Below are 22,434 nucleotides of genomic sequence, written 5' to 3' on the forward strand. Positions count from 1 at the left end.
TTTTCTAGATGCAATGTATGTGGTCTATAGTATTTATGTTTGTGTCTTACAGATAACTTAAGAAAAGTTAAGTCCTAAAAGACTACAGAAAGGAATTGCTAGAGCATCTCGCGCGTAAGAAGTTATAAGAGGAACTGGCCTCAAGTTGTGCTGGGGATGCTTAGACTGGATATCAGAAATTATTTCTTTACAGAAATCGTTGTCAAGCATTGGCACAGTCTGCCCAGGTGGTGCTTGGGGACATGGTTTTAGTGGTGAACACAGCAGTGGTGGGTTAATGGTTGGGCTTCATGATGTAAAGGTCTTTTCCAACCTAAATGATTCTATGATCTCTGGGTCAGTATCAGAATTTTCAGGTAGATCTCTGCAGGCAATGCATGTATTCATTCGTGCTTCTTCCATATCCATAGGTTTCTGCAGCAGTACATTTAATAATGCCAAGATATTCTGCAGCAGGGCTAGCCTCTTCTGTGTTGTCCTGAAAATATTCCTAAAGGTGTACTGTGCCTTCTGATATCTGGGCAGTTGCCAAAATATCATTGGAATGCTGCCAGTTCTGCACTGCAGTAAATCAGGAACCTGATTCCTGTGTTGTGTTGTGGATACATTTTCTGTGGGGAATTTTTTAGGCAATATCTATCATTAAAATAAACACATTCAAGGACTTGGCAGTCGTCTCTGTATAAACAGACACTGAATCAAGGCTTCTTAATAGTGTCAGTGATCAATGTTAGAGTCTGTTGGCTTTGCACAGCCACTTCCAAATTTGTGTTATTGTTTGACCTGATTTTGAGACTTCCTTGAATGAAGACTGAAGTAATGTTTTTGCACCTTCGTTACTGTAAATGTTTCACTGAAAGCTGTAATATTTTTGTTGTAATTCTGAGAACTCTGAGGCACTCAAAGCTTTGGTTTTGGAGACACATTAGGAAGTTGTAAGATATAAGAACAGATTTGTCTTGCCTTCAGAGTGTTTTGGGTGCAAGATCATTTTACTGCTCTGCTTCTGTAATTGTTTTCTGATGATTTAGAAGACTGTAATTTTTGTTCTGAATTTTGCCTCTGATATGAAGGTCTAATTCCCTGTAAAAATTTAATATCAAGACTTCAATGACAATAGGTCAGTTAACTTGTGTGCATATATTTGTATAATGTATTTTTTAATTGCATGTTTAATCCACTGTTTTAGGCTGACAGACATTAATGACACTCTGTAATAATCTCTAATTTGACCAAAATTCTTATTTGATTTAGGTGATTTTATTTCAGAAGTAAAAAAAATTACAAGTAACTTAAATACTCTAAAGAAAAATATACTTGTGATTTTTTTTCTTCCATGAATACTGAGGAATTGCTTCCTGTGGTTCATTCATCTGCATTTCCCATTGTTGCTACCAGGAGTCAAGACACAAGTTTTCATCTTGTGTCTGTCTGTAATATATAGTCATGGACATAAGTTGCAATATGCACACTAATTAGTGAAAATCAGAAGTTCAAAATTCTGAGTTATCAGTTTCGTTACTGAATATATTTTAATTATTTCTTAAATTTATTCCTATTTCTAATCTTCACTCTAAATATAACTTCAGTGTGTTCTTATAAGAAGAAAAGTATTTGAAAATTATGAGTGGCTGATGCATCAAGTGCCAATCTCTTTTACCTTTTGTGTTTGGGACATACCTCAAGAGCATCTGAAATGCTCTGGCAGATGTCAGGTAACTGCTAAAGTGGCTTAACAAGGAGGATTAGAGGCAGTGCTGACAAGGTTAGTAAGCAGTTTTCTGGTTACTCTGTTTTTGAGCACTACAGTGCTAGTGGGCAGGATCTTCAGGCAATGAGATGTCTACCTGAGAGAATTGTTCAACTTGGACATGTTTGACATCCCAGGGAATCTCAAGGCTAATGTCTCATTCTGGCAATGATTATTCAGTTAAAACAATAAACTACCTATAGCTCTCAGCACAGAGAGGATAGCCAAAATGAGCAAAGAGAATCAGACAGATTAATCTGCTGGAACAAGATCCTATGGAGCATGAGCTTGCAGAGCAATGTTCTTTGGGATTTCTCCTTGTGTAGTGCTTAGTTGTCTGAAAGAGCTCCCAGTTCTGACATGTCAAATTTCCATTGTTTCTGCTTCTCTCAAGTGGAGACCTGGGAACATGAGCAATGTCTTTGGAATTACTCTGCTTACTTTCTGGAGTTTATTCTACTTTGAACAACACTGAGTATGATTACAGGAAAATGTAATTAGGTGCACCTTGGTTTGTAAGTTATCAAAACAATTACAAGTGTTATAGATTGTAGGAGGATGGTATTATATCCAGTTTAAATGTAACTCTTGAATGAATCCTTTAGTGGTTGGAATTTTAAAGAATCATTGCCTCCATAAATCAAACTAGCTTTTTCACAACAAAGGAATTGTTCTTGCTGAATTCATGACCTTTTCATGGCATAGCTTGAAAATAGCTCTGAATGGGAGGCAATTCTGGATGTTGAGGATGACTTAAGTTAGGGGTCCTTCAGCATCTGGAGTAGCTGGAAGTCCAGTGGTGGAGGGAGAATGACTCCTCTGTTGCTTGGGTCTCAGGATAGACACAAGTGTAAAAGGAATATTAAGCAGTAATTATATGGAAGTAATTTCCATGCTTGTTTCCACCAAGACCTGCATGCTACTTAGCTTTTTTCATGTGCTGTTTTAAAGGAGTTGGCTGAGAAGCCAATGACCAGAAGGTGGGCAGAAGAAGAAAGATTTTTGTGTAGCATGTGCTTTCAAGGCCAGGTACTGAATTTTGCACTGAAGTGATGTCTTATTTGACAGAATTAAAGCATGTTTGACAGCAGTCATCGCAAAGACCTGCAAATTCTTGCCACTGTGCATACTTATGATGTTCATTATCTCAGTTGAACCTGAGCGAATAAGCATGGGCTTAATATGATTTGTTATTCCAGAGGTTTTAGTAGTGCTGTGTCTCATTTTGATGGAGAATGAGAATTAAATGGATTGCTGTTTTTAAAATCTAGCTATTTCTAAAGAAGTCTTTAAGAAAAGTGATGTATCAAGACCTGTTAGGATAGAGGAAGACAGTACAGATAGTATAGATATTTGAGATTTATTCCTTGTTTCAACAGGTCGATTTAAATCTTTATTGTAGCTAAATATTTTGGAGAGTTTTCAGTACCTTAAGTGATCAGGAATCTGAAAGCTAAAATTGGAACACCTGTGCTACTCTAGACAGATGCATTACAGAATTGATGTGTGGTGGACTTGTTTTCTTGTGAAGAATTTCTTTGATATGCCATTAATATATAACTCAGATAGATAGTTACGAATGTGTAGTTACAAGCATGCAAGTGCTGCAGATTGCTTTATATAGAAATAACATATTTTAAATTAGAAAATAAAGCTTTAGTTTTAAGTAGTGTATACATAGCTACTTGCTGGTCTGGGAAGAAGGAGCTGCCCCTTCTCGGGGCATAAATAAATAGATCATAGCATGAAGAGTTTGATACAAGTGCTGGAGACTGTGAGAAAGCCTGCAAACTTCTTGGATTTTGTCAGTTTTGAGATTTATAAGTACTTCCTCAGTTTTGAACTTTGAGTACCTCTGAGGTCTCAGAGAAAACAGTCATATGCTAGAAAATGTGAAAGCCTCAGTCTGAAAATACTGTCTAAACTCATCAGTGCTGACAAGCCAATGATGTCATAGGCCATTGCATAATGACACAATTGAAGTTTCCAGACAGAACAGTTAGTGTCAGCTAGGAAGTTTCTTTGCATAGTTCTGTCCTCAGTTTTTTGTGTGATTTTCAGAGAGAAAGGTGTCCTGTCTGGCTGCAGGTTGTAGTTGTGTTAAAGGATTATGCCAAGGAAGCTGGACAGAGACACACAGTGGGAAGGCATGGCAATCCAATTTATGACTTTCCGTTTCTAGCTCCTGAATTCCTGTAAGTCAAGTTCTCTGGCACTCTGGGAAACTACAGATAGATTCCCCAGGAAATCCTCTGCTCTAGAAAGTGTTTTAATACAAAATTCAAGATTTCAAGGAGATTTATTAAAAATTTGTCCAACTAAAGTTCAGGTTATGAATAAAACCTGGACATTGGTGGCTATTTTGGTAATGGCTTTCAGTTTTGCACCACTGTAAGGCTGCTGCTAAAACTGAATATTCTGCAAATTTATCAGTAGGTAGCTCTATCATAGTGGTTTCAAGAGAAGAACATTAAATCTTGGTACTGGAGTCCTGTGTTCTGCAGGAACAACAACAAAAGATCTTATTTTCAGGACAGAATGAGTGTGTATTGATTTTGTTGTTCTTACTGCCCCAATGAGTGACTTTGGGGTTGACTTCATTCTGATTCTCTGCAGGATAAATTGCTTGTGTCATCTAACTTTCTTGGCAATAAATCTTGTTTTCTGTAACTAGGGAGAGGGGATATCTTTGCTGCTTTTGGTAGGCTGTATAACTTTTAACAGTTCTACATTTCATCTAGATAAATACCCAGAACAGGAGCTGAGCTGAAGAAAGATCCCAAAACAAACAACAACTTTCCCTCAGTCTTAGGTACTTGAAGCAATGTATCCTGTCACTTAAGGCTAACATGTAAAGTCTTGCCTGAAAAGGTCTTTGTATGCCTGCTTGGAAATGTATGTGTGTCAGTAGTTCCTGATTTCAATTATTTCTACTCCCACTGTGCATATGGCCCTGCAAGAGTGAGGGAGGGAGCAGAGAGGAATTCAAAACTAGAAAGGAAAACTGTTTGCTGGGTTAGGTAAACTTTGCTTTCAGCCAGATGTAGATCATGGAATCATTAAGGTTGAAAAAGACCTCTAAGATGATTGAGTCCCACCATTAGCCCAGCACTGTGAGGTCTGCCACTAAACCCTCTCCCCAAGCAGATCTGCACATTTTTAAAATACTTCTAGGGATGGTGAAAATTCCTGGGTAGCCTGTTCCAGTGTTTGGCCACACTTTCAATATCCAATCTAAACCTTTCCTGGGGCAACTTGAGGCTAACTCTTGTGCTAGTGTTTGTTGCCTGGGAGAAGAGGCCGACCCCCAGCTGGCCACAGCCTCCCTTCAGGCACTTGTAGAGAGTGATAAGGTCTCCCCTGGGCCTCCTTTTTTCCAGGCTGAACACTCTCAGCTCTTCCTCACAGAGCTTTGCTCCAGACCCTTCAGCAGCTCCATGCTTTGTGGAGCTCTCACTGCACCTCCAGTCTCCTCACGTGTGACAGCTGCTGCTTCAGTGGTTGTGGTGATGCTGGCCAGCAGTGGCATCCTTACTAAACTAGTAATAGGAAGTTCTTACCTCAGCAGATGTCTTTCCTTTTTACATCAGCTTGACTGACAGGTGCTATGCACCGTCCCCTTCACTCTCCTAAGCTGAAAAAACCCCAGTGTCTCTCGAAGGATGCCTTTGTGGGAAGGTCATCAGCATCAATCCTGCTTCAGCTAATTCCTGATGAAGTGCTTATGTGAACTTAATGCCCTCCTGCAAACCCAGTCAGGGAAGTCTCCTGTCTGCAATAAAGCCTTTTAAGAACAATTTCCCATTGTCTCTTTGGCAGAAGAAATATCTTTAGGACAGATCAAGTTTCTAGATTCTTCTGTGGGCTGCCAGGGGTAGGCACTATTCTAGCACTGAAAGAAAACTTTACAATTAGGCTTATTCTCTAGAGTTCAGTTTTAATGTTTAAAATAAAATGTAAAATGTGAATGCAAAGAAAACCTTTCAAATATGAGTCTTCTCAGTTGGATAAAATGGTATTTGCATGAGTCCTCAGGTGGCCTGAAGAAGTACTTTTGTAGTTCAGCATCTGCTTCTTCTGTAGTTTATTCTTTCTTGACAGGCACAAAAGTCCTGAAGAATGCAAAAGCATTGTTGATGAACAAATGTCAAACATAGTACAGAAAACATGGAAGCTTGATTGAAAGCCACATGATGTTTGAATAGGATTGTGGAAAGCCCAGAATCCTTAAAATGAAAGAATTGCACGTGTTTCTTGTGGCAGTATTGTCTAGCAAAAGCTGGCTGCCAAATGGCTTTGTTGAGGCTTGATTCTAATCAACTGGGAGTATAACAAGTGTTAAAAGTGCAGGAGTTAAATATATTTTCATATGAAAGGAATAGATCAGTGTTTCATTTGCTTTTTTGTTTTGTTTTGTTTCTGAGAGAAGTGTATGGGTTCTGGAGGAAGAAATGTGTTTGCTATACATGTGGGATTTTTTCAGATGTTTTGCTCAAGACTATATTAAGACACTACTAGTTGTAAAAATGAAGAGAATTAATGCCCTATCTGTGTTCTTTGCTCTTGAAGATCTGGAAATATTTATGACGGTTTGGCTGACAGTGAAAATTTTAGAAGAATACAGAGTGTATTTCAGGGAAGATATTTTGAATTCAGACACATTCTTTAGCATTATATACATTCTGTATATTACTGTATTCCACTACTGTGACACAGCACTATTGAAGTTTTTTTAAATTTAGATAATTAAAGTGTTGAGTTCAGTAGATATGCATGATTCAAATAGCTTAAAGCTTAGAAATTCTCAAATGTAACTGTAAAAATAAAACCACTTATTAAGGGCACATAAAGCAAAGGGAAAACAAATTCAATTACATGGTATTCCTCAAGTTTGATTTGTTTTTTTAATCAGTTCTTTTAGCTGTCAAATGAGCAGATGCTTAATTTGATTGTATACAAAGTGGATTAAGTATGATGTTTATGACAGATAAAGGACCAACAACTTTTGAAGAGCCAGCTTGCAGAGAAAGAGAATAAACCTGTGAATTGGCAAAAAGAAGAGTTGGACAACTAACTAAGTGAAGAATCATGCTCTGTGTGATTAAATAAGAAGAAATCAAACCATTGCAGTTGAATGCATAGTCATTCTAGGTTGTTTGTTAAATGATTCCAAGGTAGATTCAAAAGTAGCCTCAAGCATTTGCATATTGAATATAGTGACTGTGTATATTATATATACTGACTGGTGCTTGTAAAAGCCAGTAGCTGCTTTTCTCTTTGAAGTTAAAAGATCTCCAATGAAAAAAGATAACTAGAGCCCCTTGAAAATATGTGGTTTGGGAGAGGATTTCTAAAATTAATCAGGTCTTAAAATGAGGAAAATAAAAGCTTGGATGTTAGTGGATTTACAAAAGTTGAAATACTTTCTATTGGCTTAATTTTTTTCTGCTTCAATTATTTTATCATTGGAAATACCTTTCTTGAAGGATGAGAAAATTTGCTAGATTACTTTTACTTTAGAATTGTAAAATCTGTGACCCCAGGTTCTGTTCTGTCAGACTATACTTTAATACTTGGTTAAACTGCCAGATTTTAAGAAAAGGAAAAAAAAAAACAAACCCACCCCCAACACCACAAAACTTATTATGTGATAATATAATGTGCTGTAATCCACATGGAAAAATTATTATTCACATTCTAGTACAGTTATTTCCCAGGTATTTGGGAAATCACTTTGCCTATATCCATTGCTGAAAATTTCTATTTCAAAAACTTTTAACTGTGATAATTAGTCCAGATTATTTGTGTGTAGAACAGGTATTAAAGAACATAATAAAAAAACCTAACAGACTCACAGTTGAGCAGCAGTGCTGTTGTGTGCCTGTCAGCATAGGATTTGTGGGGAAAGAAGGAACGTCTGAAGATGCACCTGAGTTAAGTTACACATGTTAATGTTTTTAGGGATGATATTTTTGTTGGAAGTGCTGGTTTTCTTGTGTTCTCTGCACTTATGCACAGTGTTGCTTCTTCCAGACCAACAAGTTTGAGGGTTGTACAGGCCCATGTGAGAAGCAAGTGAGGCACATTTCAGAATAGGCAGCTTAAAACACTTCAGCTTTGCGAATCAAAATGCTGTGGTTTTAGCTGTGGGACTGTGTTATTGCTTTGTTCTCTATGGTCTATCAGTATAAAGAAGTATTCCTGAAATCCTGATTTTGAAGATGTTGTAACCTCTGGTGTGTGTGGGTGACCAGCATCACTTCACTAGTCAGGACATTGGCTGTTAGAAAAGAGAAACAATCTCCATCTTCTTGTTCAGTTTCTCTGTTCTTGGCCATAGATTGTGTCCCCTCAGTTTCCTCTGCTCATTTTCTATGTTCCTCTCCTTTCTCTCATGCTTATATTATAGAGTGGAAAATGAAAATAGGGCATGTTTTTAGATTGGATGGTTTGCTCTCAGCTCTTTTAGGCTTGCACATTTGTTTTGAGGACCTCTGTGTATGTGCTTCTTAAATTGCAGTTCTTCAAATGAAAAATACACTGCTAACATGTATATTGCCTACTAAGATTTAAGGTTAGAATTTAATACTATGCTGTCATCATTGTTAAAAGATGTGGGCTGTTCTTACTTGAAGTAGACCTAGTTGTTGCTCAAGACTTGAGACATATAATTTAAAAAATGAAGGTGCTACAAATTCATTAAGTAATCTGCATCTCTTAGTGTCACTAGGGATGAGGTTTTCCATAAGAAAGCTCATGCAGTTCATAACAGTGAACTCCATTAGTCTTGAATTCAATTAGTCAGTTTCTCTGGAAGAAGCAGGAGTGGTAGAAACTGAAGTACAGTAGAGAGATTCTCAGCACTAACTGTCAGCATGGAATGAGACTTCTACTGCAGCTATTTCTAGTAGCCTTAATCTCTTTTATTTTCCTGTCCAAACATTATTTTAACTCCCTTATCCAAAATGAGTCTAAGCATATGAAGAGGATTTTGTATAACTCAAGGAGCAACATCTGAATCTACAGTAGAATGAACTGTGTCTGGATGACAAAGTCTTCCTCATCCAGTTCCTCTACAGGTTGAAGAGAGGGGAAGAGAAACTTTTTGCCCCTTCTGTTGGGAATTTATTCTGGTGCCAGGAAGAGATGTGGTAGGGGCAGTACTTAGCAGCAGCAGATAATGGTGACTGGCAAATCTGATGTAGGTTTGCCATCTGCAAATGTCTCTTACCTTGTAGGAAGGCATGCTGATGCAGAAAGGGAAATTTCTGTCTTGAAGAAAGGGTTGAGAAGAAGATGGCTAGTATTGGGAAAGGATGCCTTTATTTATAGAGGGAAAGATGCTTCAGCTCTCTTCAGAAAGAATTGAAAAACTGTCATTCTTCTTCAATGCATTTGATAGAATACAATACAGTGTATTTACTGTAGCTTGACTTCCTTTAATCACTTACAGTTATATTTAATTTGAATTGAGCTGTTACCAAATGGATAGATAGAAGCTTTTAATAAAGTCAAGTAAATGAAACTGAGCATTCTAATAATGTATATATTTGCAGGTGGAAATTAGAATAGTTCCATGGATTTATTTTTTAAATAATTGAATTGTGTCTTCCTTCCATAGTTTGGAGCATTTTTGCCTCTTTGATGTCCTTTGTAGTGCAAATTTGGTGCTGCTGTGAGTGATTTTAATCAAGTGTTTTAAACTGTGTTTTTTTTTTTTTTTTAATTCCAGCCCTGATGATATTGGTACCTGTTGGTATATCCTGCTGTCTGGTTCAGTCTTCATTAAAGAATCCATGTTTCTTCCAAGGAGCAGGTATGTCAGCTATGAATGTACTGCATTCCATATTTGACATATAAATCATGAGATGTGGAGAAATTTTAGAATTAAAAGGCAGTCTTTTGTATTTAATGAATCACAGAAGAACAAATCTAAACACACATCTCCTGCCTTTAGTAGCTCTGGTAACTGTTTCATGCCCATAGGTAGAACTGAAAGTCCATCTTTGTGGACAGTGTATAACTGTCCAAAGTGTCGTGCAGATGTTGTTGATTTAAAAAATAAAACCACTAAAAACCTGACAAATGGGGTGAAGTGCCAAGTAGTCTCATCCTGTGAGTAATCATACTTCAAATTCTAGGATGCACTAGAATTTGGACGTGGATGTTTTCCTTTACTGTGCACAAATCTTTGGTGCATGTTTTAGTATATTCTTAGATCATGTTACTGCAGGTTTTGCTGCTTCTGTATAACATCAGGCAAATGGATTTTCAATGAAGAGCAGTTTCTTAGATGGAAAATAAAAGTTTGGGTGTGAGGCACTCAACATTTTTATTGCTTCAGTAAAAAAAAATTACTTATTTTGAGCTATGGTAAAAAATGCAAGTGTTTGCAAGGAATTTAGACTAAAGTGACTAAGCTTGATCATTTTAATGGAAGCAGAGCAGAATTATTTTAAAATGCTGGTTATATGCATATTCATTCAGACTACCATAGAAGGCTGCTTTGAAGTGTATGGCATGTAATAAAATTTTTGCAAGGCAGACTGAAAGAATGACCCATCTCTGTATAGTATCATGATAATGAAAGAACCAGAAATTTTTTTACAATTTTAAAAGGTGGGAGGCCACTTCATGGCTAGTGTTGGTTGGTGTATGAGACATTAAATCTTCAAATCTGCCTTACAGTGGGAGAGCAATGCAAGTCTTGGGACATCCCTTTGATGATGGTGGCATGTTCTTGGTGAAACCAAGTGTCTTGTGTCTGTCAGGCACTGCTGATAAAAAGGCATATTAGATGTGCCATTGAATAGTTAATGCTGAAGGTGCAAAACTGATTATTGGAAAAAGTAGCACAACAAGGGATTATAGGAGCTCTACTTCTGGCAGAATGAAAATTTTCCCATATGTCATCCATGAGCAGGCAGTGCTAGGACAAAAGCTGGCAGAAAGTGCTACCTTTAGATACCAGGAGAAGAGATATGTAATATCTGAATTAATGTAGGATGGCTGTGTATAGTCCATGGCAAGGATCTTCTGTTCCTCTTAAATACAGCAATGCTTGTGCCTCACTCACTTGGGCACCTTGAAGAGAGGTCAGATTTAATAAGATGAACAATGAGCTTGAGACTCTTCCTGGTAGAATGAACGGAAAATTACAGATCCTGTGGCAGTAAGCAGAGCATTAAGTGCTGTTCACGTGGAGAAATGTGTAAAATGACATCCGGGACAGTGTCTAATACCTTAGTGAAATACAGGCATGGAATCTGTGATACAAATAGGTTTTACAGTTGTGGATGGAGTCAAGTATGTGTGAAAGCTGGTGTGTTGGGAAGCAAAGGCAAGAGAGACAATTTGTTAATTGCAAAAGGTAACTTAAGTCCATGAAAGCAAAATTAAGAAACTTTATTGTATGAGATAGAAAGTATTTTGGGAGTGTAAAACCAGAGTCTTTCTAGTGAGGGGCTTTGTGCTGAGAAGCTGTAGTCATTGAATGGTGGGTGAATGCCTTATTGAAATTTAGGATAAGGTTAATCAGGTTTTTTTCTTTCTAATTAAGTAAGCTGCAATTGGGCTTTCAGCTTATCCATGGATAAGAAACTGGGCAAAAGTGAGAGAGCACCCGGGTGAAATTTCTGATCTGGAATATTGGTGGCTAGTAAATGATTTATTGATTGATTTATTTAGTGAGAAAATGGCCTGAGAAGAAAATTAAGTTTTCCAGCTTTACTTATGCTGCTAGTGAACTGCTGAGAGAGAAACAGCAAACTGCTCAGTTATACAAGCCAGGCAGAAGAGAATGAGTGACTAAAGTAAGGTTTTAGGGTGCTCAGAAAAAAGAGAGTGAGACCTACTGAAAAGGCTGCAGTCCAGAAAGAACTGCTAAGGCAGTATTCTGAAATCTAAACAGTAGTGTCAAAAGTGGTCAGAAGACGGTGCTGAAACTGACTATTTGCATAAACAGGGAGTAAAAACTTCAAGGGCCCTTTTGTGCATTGCATAATTTGTGCATCTTGATGTCCTATTGCTGCTGAAATGAACTGGCTATGGTTTAGCAAAAGGAGCACATCCTCATGCATCACTGACATCAAGTGATAGGAAGAGACCTAAACATTGCAAAGTAAGATAATCTAATTTTGATTTTGTTTGTCATTGGAGTAAACTAAATTTGCAATAGTAAATTAATATTTACACTATTTTAATGTGGGCTTTTTCAGGTTAATCCATTTTATCTTTGCCCATCTAAAAAAGCCACTAGGATATTATTTTGTGACATGTGTAACTTGCAATTAAGAGAGCGGGATGGAGCCAAGAAGTTTGTGTAGGAGCAATCAAATATGTAGAAAGCAAGAAGTATGTTCCTTTCTCCAAATCCAGTTGACTCAGAAAATTCTCATTTCCTTAACTTTCTTTCCCCAGAGCCAAATGTAATTCACCTCTAAGCATCTCCCCATCCAAAACTCCTCATTGTTTCCCCACAGTTTAAAACTATTCCCTCTATTTTGTTTTTTTTTGTCAACCTGCCCCATGCACCTGCAGTAGATCACTTTGGACAGGTTCTCTGGGCTGCTGATCCTTGCTCAGACTGAGGGCTTCCCCATGCCTGTCCTCCTGACCTCCTCAAGCTCACCTTCATTGAATAATAGCTGGGCAGTAGCTGACCAAATTTAAAACAAAACACATGTTGTCATCCCACCAATTCCACCCCAGCCCCTGAATTTCAAGAGTGTTTGGGTTATTTTTGGATTTCACTCTTTTAAAATGAATGTCTTTACATGCCAGAGCAAAAGTAGTATCTCAGAGTATCTCTAGAGAGACCTAGTGGACAGATCTGCCTACAACTCTGCAGGTTTGTTCTCAGTCCTGAGCAGAATTTGACCTTGCTCTTAAAACTTCGTGGCAGTTGGCATGTGAGTCTGTAAAGAACAGGACAGAGGGCTCTCACTGGATTTGAGCTGACACTTGCAAGTACCTTAGTGCATTTGGCTGCCTATGCTCTGCATATTATTTGCATGTGGGTCCTCTGTTAGCTGATTTGCTTGCATTAGTTTTAGATACAGCATTCTCAGACTGGTTGGTGAGTAACACTGGAAATGCTCTTTTGTTGTGTATGTCATGTCAGGTAAACTTACTGTATTTTTTTCTTCCAAATTGTTGTGTCCATGGCTTTTATTTCTAGTGTTAAGATACCATTTAAAATCCTTTCACTTAGAGAGGCTAGCTTTGGCAGATAGTTAATATATAGTTGGAGAATAAGAATGCTTTAAAAAACACCCCCTTCTCCCACACTGAATATGTCTAAAAGCATAAGAGATGACCACCCCCCTGCTTTTGCACTGCTGTGGTTTAGGAGCAGCACACCCTAATTTGGTGCCCCCCTCAGTGAGAATCTCCCAAACCAGGCACCTCTCACTCCCCTCCCCTCTCTGGTGCGAGACACAAAGGCAGAGATCATGAGTTGGGGTAAGAACAATTTGCTGGAAGCAACAATGAGATTAAAAAAATGGACAGTAACAGCAGCAATACTACTAAAACCCATGTAAAAAATGGACAGTAACAGCAGCAATACTACTAAAACTAAAAAGTACAACACAAAATGAACCAGCTTTGTAGGATATGAGATAGGGGCAAATAGCTGCCTGTTGAAATAGTTTGAAATGAGTGTCAAGGCTGCCAATTTTTGACAAAGTTTTATAATGCACTGGATGACTTGTAAAATTACTTGTAACTAGTTACTAGACAAGTCTTTAATTCCAAATTTTAAAAAAATGAGTTGTTCAAGATGGGATATTGGAATACATTAAGTCCTAAATTGAGTGCTTAACTTTGGAAACTTTAACATCTAAACTGTATTAAGTTTTTTTCTTTTTCTTTTTTTTTTTTTTTAAATAGCATGACTTTAGTTTTATTTCCCTGTCGTAATACAGTTTAGCTTGTATTTGTTCAAATTCCAAGCCATCAGCTAGCAAATAGTGTTCATAAGATAAGGCTGGATTTTATTGTCCTTAATTTATTATTTTGGGAAAATATACAGTCCATGATTTTAAAGAATTGTGCTCTGAGCAATTAAAGCTGCCATTTATTTGGTGACATGAGGTAAAGCTTTATCTTGTTCTTCTGTTTAATTTCTGTGAATTACAACAGTGAAATTTGACAGTTTATTATGAGGAAGACCATCCCTCTTCCCTTCTACTCCTTTGCCCTCATTTTTCCTCTCAATATCTACAAACTTCTTCATTTACTTTAACATATCAGGCATATAATATGTTAAACTAAACATTCCTTAATTCTTTCCTCTGACCATGACCATCAAACTAGCACAAATTAACACTGAGTCCCCTCATCATTTCCCCAGGGCATCTGTGCCCTGAAGCAGTTCACATGGTAGAATGAGGTTTATGTATGAACTCCAGAAAATAAATGAGCAGAAAATGCAATTCCCTGAGGGCTGTCCTGGCTCTCCTGTGTTTTCACATGGCCCCTGACAGCAACTGTGTGACAGTCCCTCAAAATGCCTTTTGGAATGGCCTCCAGCTTGCCTTGGCCTGCTGCATGCTCTCACCATGTTTGGTCATTTGCTTGGAGTTCCTGTGTGTTTTTTCTACCAGAACTTTGCTTCTAGTGTAGACTCCACTGGGTTCTTTTGTGTTCCTTAAATGGGAGCTGCAGCACCAAAAGGTCTCCTGGATCTCCCACAGCCCACCTTGTGCCTGCTCTTGGCCTCCATGACCACAGGATGCAGCTGTCTCTTAGCAGCAACAAAATACAGAATTGCTGGGCAGTTTTTCTCAGACTCTTGGCTCTGGTACTTGGGGATTTCTGCTTTTCTCCCCAGCCTGCCTGGGTAGTGTGTGCTGTGCTGCTTGCCACCCGCGAACCAGGCTTTAGTTTGCACTGCTTGCTCGTCTGCTGCTTCCTTCCTGCAGCCTCCTTTCTTTCCTTGCTGCTACATCCAACCAGTCCTTCCCTCTCTGCCTCATATTGCTGCTTTCCCTTTGGCAAGTCCACAGATTTTACATACAGGAGCAATTATTTAAGCTTTTTCCTCTAATTAAAAGATTTAAGTTTTAAAAGTGAAAGAACATCTATTTTTCACCATTTTCAAAATTAAAAGGGATGTATGTGTTTAAATATTGATGGTTTAGCCCTCTAGTCTTTCCCATACTAAAACAACTTAAAAAATGGAATGGAATATCTAATCATAACAGAGAGTCATTGAAGAAATTATGGACTTCTTTTGAATGTGTGTAAAGCAATAGCAAAACTCAGTTTATGCAGGATGTTTTGTCCTCATCCAAGTTATGAAAGTAACCTTTGAGGATAAAATTTGTTAGGGATTTTGGCAGACTTTTTTATTTTGTCAGGTAATGAATGTGAATGTTATAGTGCTGGAGCAGAGCCCTTGGCTATCTACATGCATTTTATAGAGCTTTATGTATCTGAAACATGCTTCCTAAGTTTTGTGATGTCTGAATCATGCAGTTTTGTGTGGTTTACATATATCTAACTGATGGTGCATTTATAGTCTGAATACAGAGTTGCCTTTGATTGATCTTTTGAGTCAGTAAAATTGTGCCGATAGCTTTAATCACAATGATAAAATCCTTCTCTCAGTATGACTCATATATTTGCAACTTAAAGTTTATTAATATTGGCTATTACGGGCTGACACCTGTGAGATAACATAAAGAAACTGGGAATTTAACTGAGAGTGATCAGTATACACAGATATTTAAACCATGATGAAATCCCCTAAAAAGGGATTTTTTTTTTTTTCCCCTGAGCAGGAAACAGAATTTTAGAACAATAGACTTGTGGGAGGCTCAGGGTTGTACTTTTGGGAACTGCTAGTTTAGTTGTTGAAGCTGCAGGGGCAGTTGATCAGGAGATGTGTGGAGCTTATTTAGCTTTTTCCAGGTTCTGAGTTGCTTATGGCTAAGGATTTGCAGCATTGTGATGGAAACATCAAGCCCATACACTGGACATTCACAGAGAAAAATAACTTCCAAGGTTATAGTTTCAGAGAACATCTGTTTAAGTCTGTTGAAGAAGTTGCTTGGAAGTGCATGCTTTGGGATTAGTTTGCCCTTGGAACTCTCTGCCTTGAATAGAAAACTTGACTATTTTTGCTGCTGCTGGATTTTCCTGTGACCTGTTTGTTGTATTGGTGTGTCTGTGTCAAGCTGGAGGTGTTCTGGAGCCATGCCCATGATTATCTGGTGGGAAGGCATAGAGTGTGGTATTGTTGTGGGCTGACCCCCGTGCTGCCTTGCCCTCTGTCTGGTTTGAATGCCTTGGTTCAGCATTTCAGTCCCATCAATTGAAACTGAAGGAGTGTGATCTTAGGGTTTAATCTAGGAAAGACTGAGATCATGAGCTGAAGGAGGAAGCTGGAAGTAGTAGTGATGTCAGTCCATTTATGACTGTGTGGCTATCATGAATTACTCACAATGAGTTTTAAATAGACATTGAGAAATAAACACTAATTGCTTTGTCCTGTCTGCATTTACCCAAAAAACTGCATTTGTCCTTTTGGATGGAGGTGTTTGCTGTTACCTGCAAGCAGAAAATTAGGTTTATTGCAGCACGTGTGACTGTGATTACTTATTGAGACTCCAACTCCTAGAGAAAATAAAATCTTGCTCACAAGAGGTAGCATTTTACTGGGAGTGCCTGATCTGGCCATCTACCTTGAATTTGCTCATCCCCTGTTGGTCAGTGCTACCAGTGAAATCCAGCACTTGCTCGTGTGGGTCATTGCAGGCTTCCTTATGAGGTTCTGGAGGAGCTGGAGCTGCCGTGGGGCTGTGGCTGAGCCCAGCTCCCTGAGGGCTGGCTGGCAGGGAGGGTTTTGCGTGAGTCTGACTTCATCACTTCAGACACAGTCAGCTCTGGCTGTGGCTGAATTAGCTGAGCCATAAATTGATGGGCCTTGTGATGTCGCCTGCTATTTCAGCAGAATTTGTGATTCAGAGCACAGGTTACATGTCACCCAAAAGTGTGTTTAGAGTTTGAAAAAAATGGTGTACAGGTTTCTTTAAATATGAATGCTTAAAGTTGTTTTTACAGCTAATTTATCCTTTATCCCATCCGTTTTCTGTTCTGCTGAGTAATTGAAGGGTTTATTGAGGTCTGAAACTATCATGACAGTATCTGAGGTGTTGGGAAATAGAAGAGGAGACAGTTCCTAAATGATGAGATTGGCTGGTGTCTGGTGTTGTTCCTGTCATATTTCAGTGCTACTGGAATTTTGTTTTTGTGGAGCTGATAAAATGTTAAGGGACTTAATCTATTACACTGGCATCTTTTGAAAACAAAAATAGAAATTCAGCATTGTGTGTCTGGTGCTACCAGGCTTTCTTCCAAGTTTGTCATGACAAGATAACAGTGAAGCCGAAAGTGTCGAATGACCTGAATATGTTTCAGTGAGCCTGAGTTGTTTTGATTCCTCTTGAGGAGAGGGAGGCTTTCAGGGATGGAAATGCCCATGGTAGAAGAAAAGGAAGCTTCAGGAGCTCTCACAAATGCAAACCTTATGCCAGTTTCTAGATGTATAAACTTAGAGCTGCAGACTTCTGTCTGTTTCTGCATGAAAGACCTGACGATGGTCTTGAGAAGGTCTGGATCACCTGCTGGTGCTCAGGGGCATCTGTGGAATGTTCAGAACATTTTCATATGCTTTCCATAGGGGAGACACCTTTAATTGGTGGTGCAGAGCTTGCAGATTCAAGAGATCCTTGGCTTTGGTGTTTCATACTTTCATGCATGGTAATTGTAAGCTGAGTTGCGATGACACTTCCTGCCACTGTCAGTGCATTTAAATAAGTAAAGAAGTTGGGCTTTTCTTACCTTCTGCTTTATTCACTTCAGTGGTGTTTATCTTCCCCAATGAAACTGCAGCTCTGTGAAAATACTTAGAAATAAAGAGTATCTACTCTAATGAAAAAAATGGCACTTGTGATATAGAGCATAGAAACAAAGTACCCAACATTATAAATACAGACCACTGCTTTTATGGAGAGTTTTGCCTGTGAACCAATTCAAGTTATTTTGTTTGCATTTACTTTAGAGATTAAGTATTATGAAAAATTTTTCAGTGGGGTATTGCCAATGCCAATGAAAAGCAAAATCTGAGGTAACACTGGCAGTAGATTTTATCTGTGTAAGCATGAATGTATCTTAATAGCTCAGAGTAACTGAAAAGGACCGTAAGGAAAAAATAAAAATAAGCAGAAGAGTTTAACAACCTAGATTAATGGGGCATAATTTTTGAGCAGAAAGACAGGAGAGGAAAAGAGAGACTCCTTTAAGGCAGCTGATAGAGGCAATGTAATCTTTGATGACTCTGACTGATACCAACTCTCAGATCCCATTTCTTTAAATCTCAGAAAGTTTGGGTTAAAATTTTGACTAATATTTGAAAAGATGTGCTGGAATAGTGTTGGGGGGTTTTTTTGGGCTTTTTTTTTGTTATTTTCTTCCCCCACCCACCCGTCTGGGTGCAAAAAAGATTAATTCCACTGAAAACACTCACTTTTTTCCTGATGACATTGTATTCTTGTTGTTGAAAAATTTTGGCGCTGTTTAGTTGATTGCCTGGTTTCTAAAATGTGCTGCTATATAAGCTGGCCTTGAAACTGTATGGTTTCTTTGCTGACTCTTCTTTTTAGCTTATTTTGTGTCTCATTGGCTAGAGGCACCTTCCTAATCCCAGCATTAGGGTCTCTAATGGAGCATGCCACAATTTGAAGTCGTTGAGAGCAACATCTAAGCAGTCTTGGAAACATTGTTCATCTTTGCTTTTGCTTTTACTGCTCTTCTGTACATTATAATTATGTGATATGTTTTATTTTAACAGTACTCACACTTGTATTTTCTTTCTAAAATTTCAGTTTTGATTTTCATATTAAAAAGCTGTTTTCTGAAATAGTAATAAATTGCTTGCATACAAATGGGGATGTGGAAAAAAATTGAGAACTCTTTTTGAGAAATTACGTAGGAGAAAATTCTCTGTGCAATAAAGCAAATGGTTATGTAAAAGTTATATGTGGGGCCCATTACATCAGGGTATCCACTCCTGCTTGCATTGTTAATTATAGGTATCTGTCTGAAGAAAATGGTTGGCTATTCACAATGGATATTGCAGCTGGTGAGATGTCCTATGCAATCTCTTCCTTCTGTATTAAGATTTCCTCTGATTCAATTTAATAGTACTTAAGGTTTTGAGTTGTAGTACCAACCTTCAAAACATCAAAGCCCCCTTCAGTTACTTGGGAAAACTGCATTGTAGGATTCTTGCTGAGGTCAAAAGAAGACCCTGCTTGTTTTATGCGCTCTCAGGATCTCTGGACAAGTTTTATAAGTGTAATGAACTGAAAAAATCTGGTTATTGCTTACCTCAAAATAACAACAAGAGGAACTGTGTGCAAAAAGAGCATAAAGATTACCAAAATGAGAAGTTATACCCAGGTGGAGAGAGGGGACAGAGGACACTGCCTTTTCTTTGCCTCATGTGAACCTCTCAGGGTCTAAACTTTGATAAACTTCATTTTGCTGGACGACAATCTTGATAAGCTGAAGTAATGATGTTTACTTATGTATTTGAAAGACTGTAGAATAACTGAAAGGAATTAGAATTATTGTCTTGATTCTTAAGGTGATTCCACTACTGCGATTCTTCCACAAATTGTCTTTTTAACAAAATGTTGCTCCATATTGTAGAAGATTTGAAAATGTCTGAGAGTTTTCTTTCAGCTGATACAAAATTTTCCAAATGTTTCTGAAAAACAAATCTAGGGATACAAGACGTGGTATAACATCTCAAGGGAGAAATAACTTATTTTTCAAATTATAATATAAATAGCTAAAACTAAATTATCACTACTACTCCAGTGGTTTACTTTGTTTATTCATTCACAAATACACATATGTATCTTGAATACATCTGCTCTGTACACTAATTTCTGGAAACTTGTTATTGAAGGAAAGTGTTTAGCTTTCCATGTGAATGAATTAGTTGTGTTGAATGAGTTAAGTGTGTGAGTGTGTGTGGAAAGTGTCAATATATGTGGTCTTGTTTTACTTCTAAAATCCTAGATGACGTGTCAGGTTATTTTAGTAATTCAAAAAAACCCAAAAATTTATAATGCCTTAATAATGAAAGTCTTTAGAGGGACGTAAAATGCTTATTATGTATTTTTCAATATAAAAAGTCTTCATTTAGAAACTAGGATCTAAAGTCTTTGTATGACATTGGAAAAATACTTCTCCGTTTTAATGAATTTCATGAATGTTAATAAGCCAAGCTGTGTTTAGACAAGGTCTTGCCTCTTAAGTAATGTTTTCCAACAACTTCTCATTCTTTGAGACCATTATGTAGATCTTGTGATGTCACAGCAATCTCCATGGCAACACAGACGTCATTGACATGAAGCATAAGCAAAGCTGTCTTTATTCAAACCATTTTTTTATTAATTTATTTATTTGAAAGGCTAAGATAAAAAGTAGGTTAGGAAAAAACCTTTCATCTTTGAATGTTTTCTGAGATAAAATAATACGAGAACTTCTAATTTAAAACTAAAGTAAGGGTAATTTTCCCCAAAGAAGGATCTATTCCCAGGTGTGCTGATGAGGTACCTGCCTCCAAGCTTTCTGTTCTAGATAGGTTGAAAGCTGAACTGCTGCAACAAGGTAAATTTGTTGTTGCCTCTACTAGTAGGTTCCATTTTTGCTTATTTATGTAATTGTATGTTTAGTCTGTGAATATAGATCTTGAATTCAACAGAAAAATGCCATCAAAATGTTTCTCTAGTGTGGTGTATATAAAAGGGTTGTAAAGGAACACTAAGTGGTATTCTCCTCTGAAAAGTATTCAGGATCACCTGCTGCTATAAAGATCCTGAGTGCCTACCCTTTCTACAGTAAATTTGCAAAACAGTTTGTTATTCTTAAAAACACTTTTTCATATGGGTTTTTAAACCATTTTTCAGCTTAATGTTTTAGTTTTAATGTTACATTATGAAAAGTGAAAAGCAACAAATGTGAAACTTTATACAATTACTTAATTTTTCTACCTAAACTAGTCAAACTTGCTACCATATTCACTCTTGTAACCAAGTAAAATTTTAAAATTAACCTCAGTTTTCAAAACAGTAGTCTGCTCTAAAAGAAAAACTGTGTGAAGATCATAAATCACGTGTTTCAGGGTTGACTGAGAGGACTTTCTATGGAAGCAAACCTCTAGAATCTAGCTAATTTCAAATTATTCACTGTGTGTTTTCAGGAACTTCTTTTGAAGTGCTTTCAGCCGTCAGCTATAAATTAGCAGATTAATGCAGCCTCTGATCTGGGTTGCATTTGCATAAGAATTAAATCCCTATGAGTATTACACAGATAAAGCACTATAGTCTGTCATCTGTAAGGATGCTAACTAAAAGTGTTCAAAACACTGAAGGGGTTCACTAGAGTTTCCAGCTGGAGTTTAACTTCTACATATTTTTAGCAGGAATTATTTAAAGCATTAGTTTACTATAAATGTGCTTATTCTGTAGTCCTAATGTGGCCTAGTTAGTCATCAAGCATTCTCTCTGTCTGTGTGCTGGGTTCTTTGCACCCTCCTGCTGCAGCAGCTGGGTTACTGTCCTTGGCACCATGATCCTTCTTCCCCCACAGGCAGCAGGGGGTTTGGGTCCCAGGTTAAGCAAGGAGCTGCAGGGATGTCTCAGGCTTTTTTCTCTTGTGAAACACTCCTCCCAGGTCTTATTAAGTGGCGTGTACTTAGCTGTGATATCGCAAGTGAGTCCCTTCCCTGACACATGAGCTGTTGTATCTGGGACTGTAAACACCTAAGCTATCATATGACACTGGATAAGCCTAATCATCCTTATCCATGGTATGCAGTGAGCTCATGTCTCCAGGATTTGCAAGTAGTGACAGTTCTGCAAATGCCTCTTCAGCTTGCCAGCATCTCAATTTTCCTTTCAACTGAAAAGCATTTCTGTAAAGCAGCGACTTGCTTTTGCTGAAAAAAAATGCTAAAATTAGAATAACATTGTAAGAATTAAATAAGTTGAAAGAAAAAAACCCTCTAATCTAGTTATTATTTTGATATGCAGATGACCACTACATTTTTATTAAAAAGAGTAGTTACTACAAGTCAAAAGCAGCTTGGGCTTCCCTTGCATCTTTCCTTGCTTTTCCTAAAAGACAGGCACTAATTCAAAGGAGAATCAAAGAAGTCAGCCTATATTATCAGCCTATATTATTATTTGATGTTCTGTATAACGATGCCCTGTCTTTCAGCTGACTCTTTTCTTTCACAGTTTGCAGTGTGCAGCTCTAAGTGTGGGGAAGCCCTGCTGCCTTCCTTCCCTGCCTGCCTCATCCCAGTGGAGCGCTGCTCACGTTAGCGTGGCTCTGCATGCATGACGGGCTCTGCCTTTTTTTCTGAGGGGTCAGAAAATGGCCACGCCAAATTTAGTTTTCATCAGAGCACTTATGCCTTCCCCTGGGAATGGCTTGTGCATGTACATGAGCTTCTTAATTGTAACTTTCTTTTTTTCCTTGGCAAGGATGAGTTGGATGGAGGTCTGGGATTCAGAGCGCACTGATGTGAAACACAGCTAAACTAGCTTGGCTAGAATAAACCATGTAGAGGGACTGATGCTTTTCATTCTGATCTGGAC

At 37.9% G+C, this 22,434-nt stretch overlaps 1 protein-coding gene across 4 annotated transcripts in view; it reads left to right on the forward strand.

The window, feature by feature from the left end:
• RAPGEF2 (Rap guanine nucleotide exchange factor 2) overlaps positions 1-22,434 on the forward strand; it is a 184,381-nt gene that overhangs the window by 65,170 nt on the left and 96,777 nt on the right. For all 4 annotated transcript variants that reach the window (XM_059844464.1, XM_059844467.1, XM_059844466.1 and 1 more), the window contains exon 4: positions 9,483-9,566. In XM_059844464.1, coding sequence (XP_059700447.1) covers positions 9,483-9,566 — 84 coding nt within the window. The remainder of the gene's footprint in view (positions 1-9,482; positions 9,567-22,434) is intronic.

The sequence above is a fragment of the Haemorhous mexicanus genome, chromosome 4 (assembly GCF_027477595.1).
Source record: "Haemorhous mexicanus isolate bHaeMex1 chromosome 4, bHaeMex1.pri, whole genome shotgun sequence".
Taxonomy (NCBI): Eukaryota; Metazoa; Chordata; class Aves; order Passeriformes; family Fringillidae; genus Haemorhous; species Haemorhous mexicanus.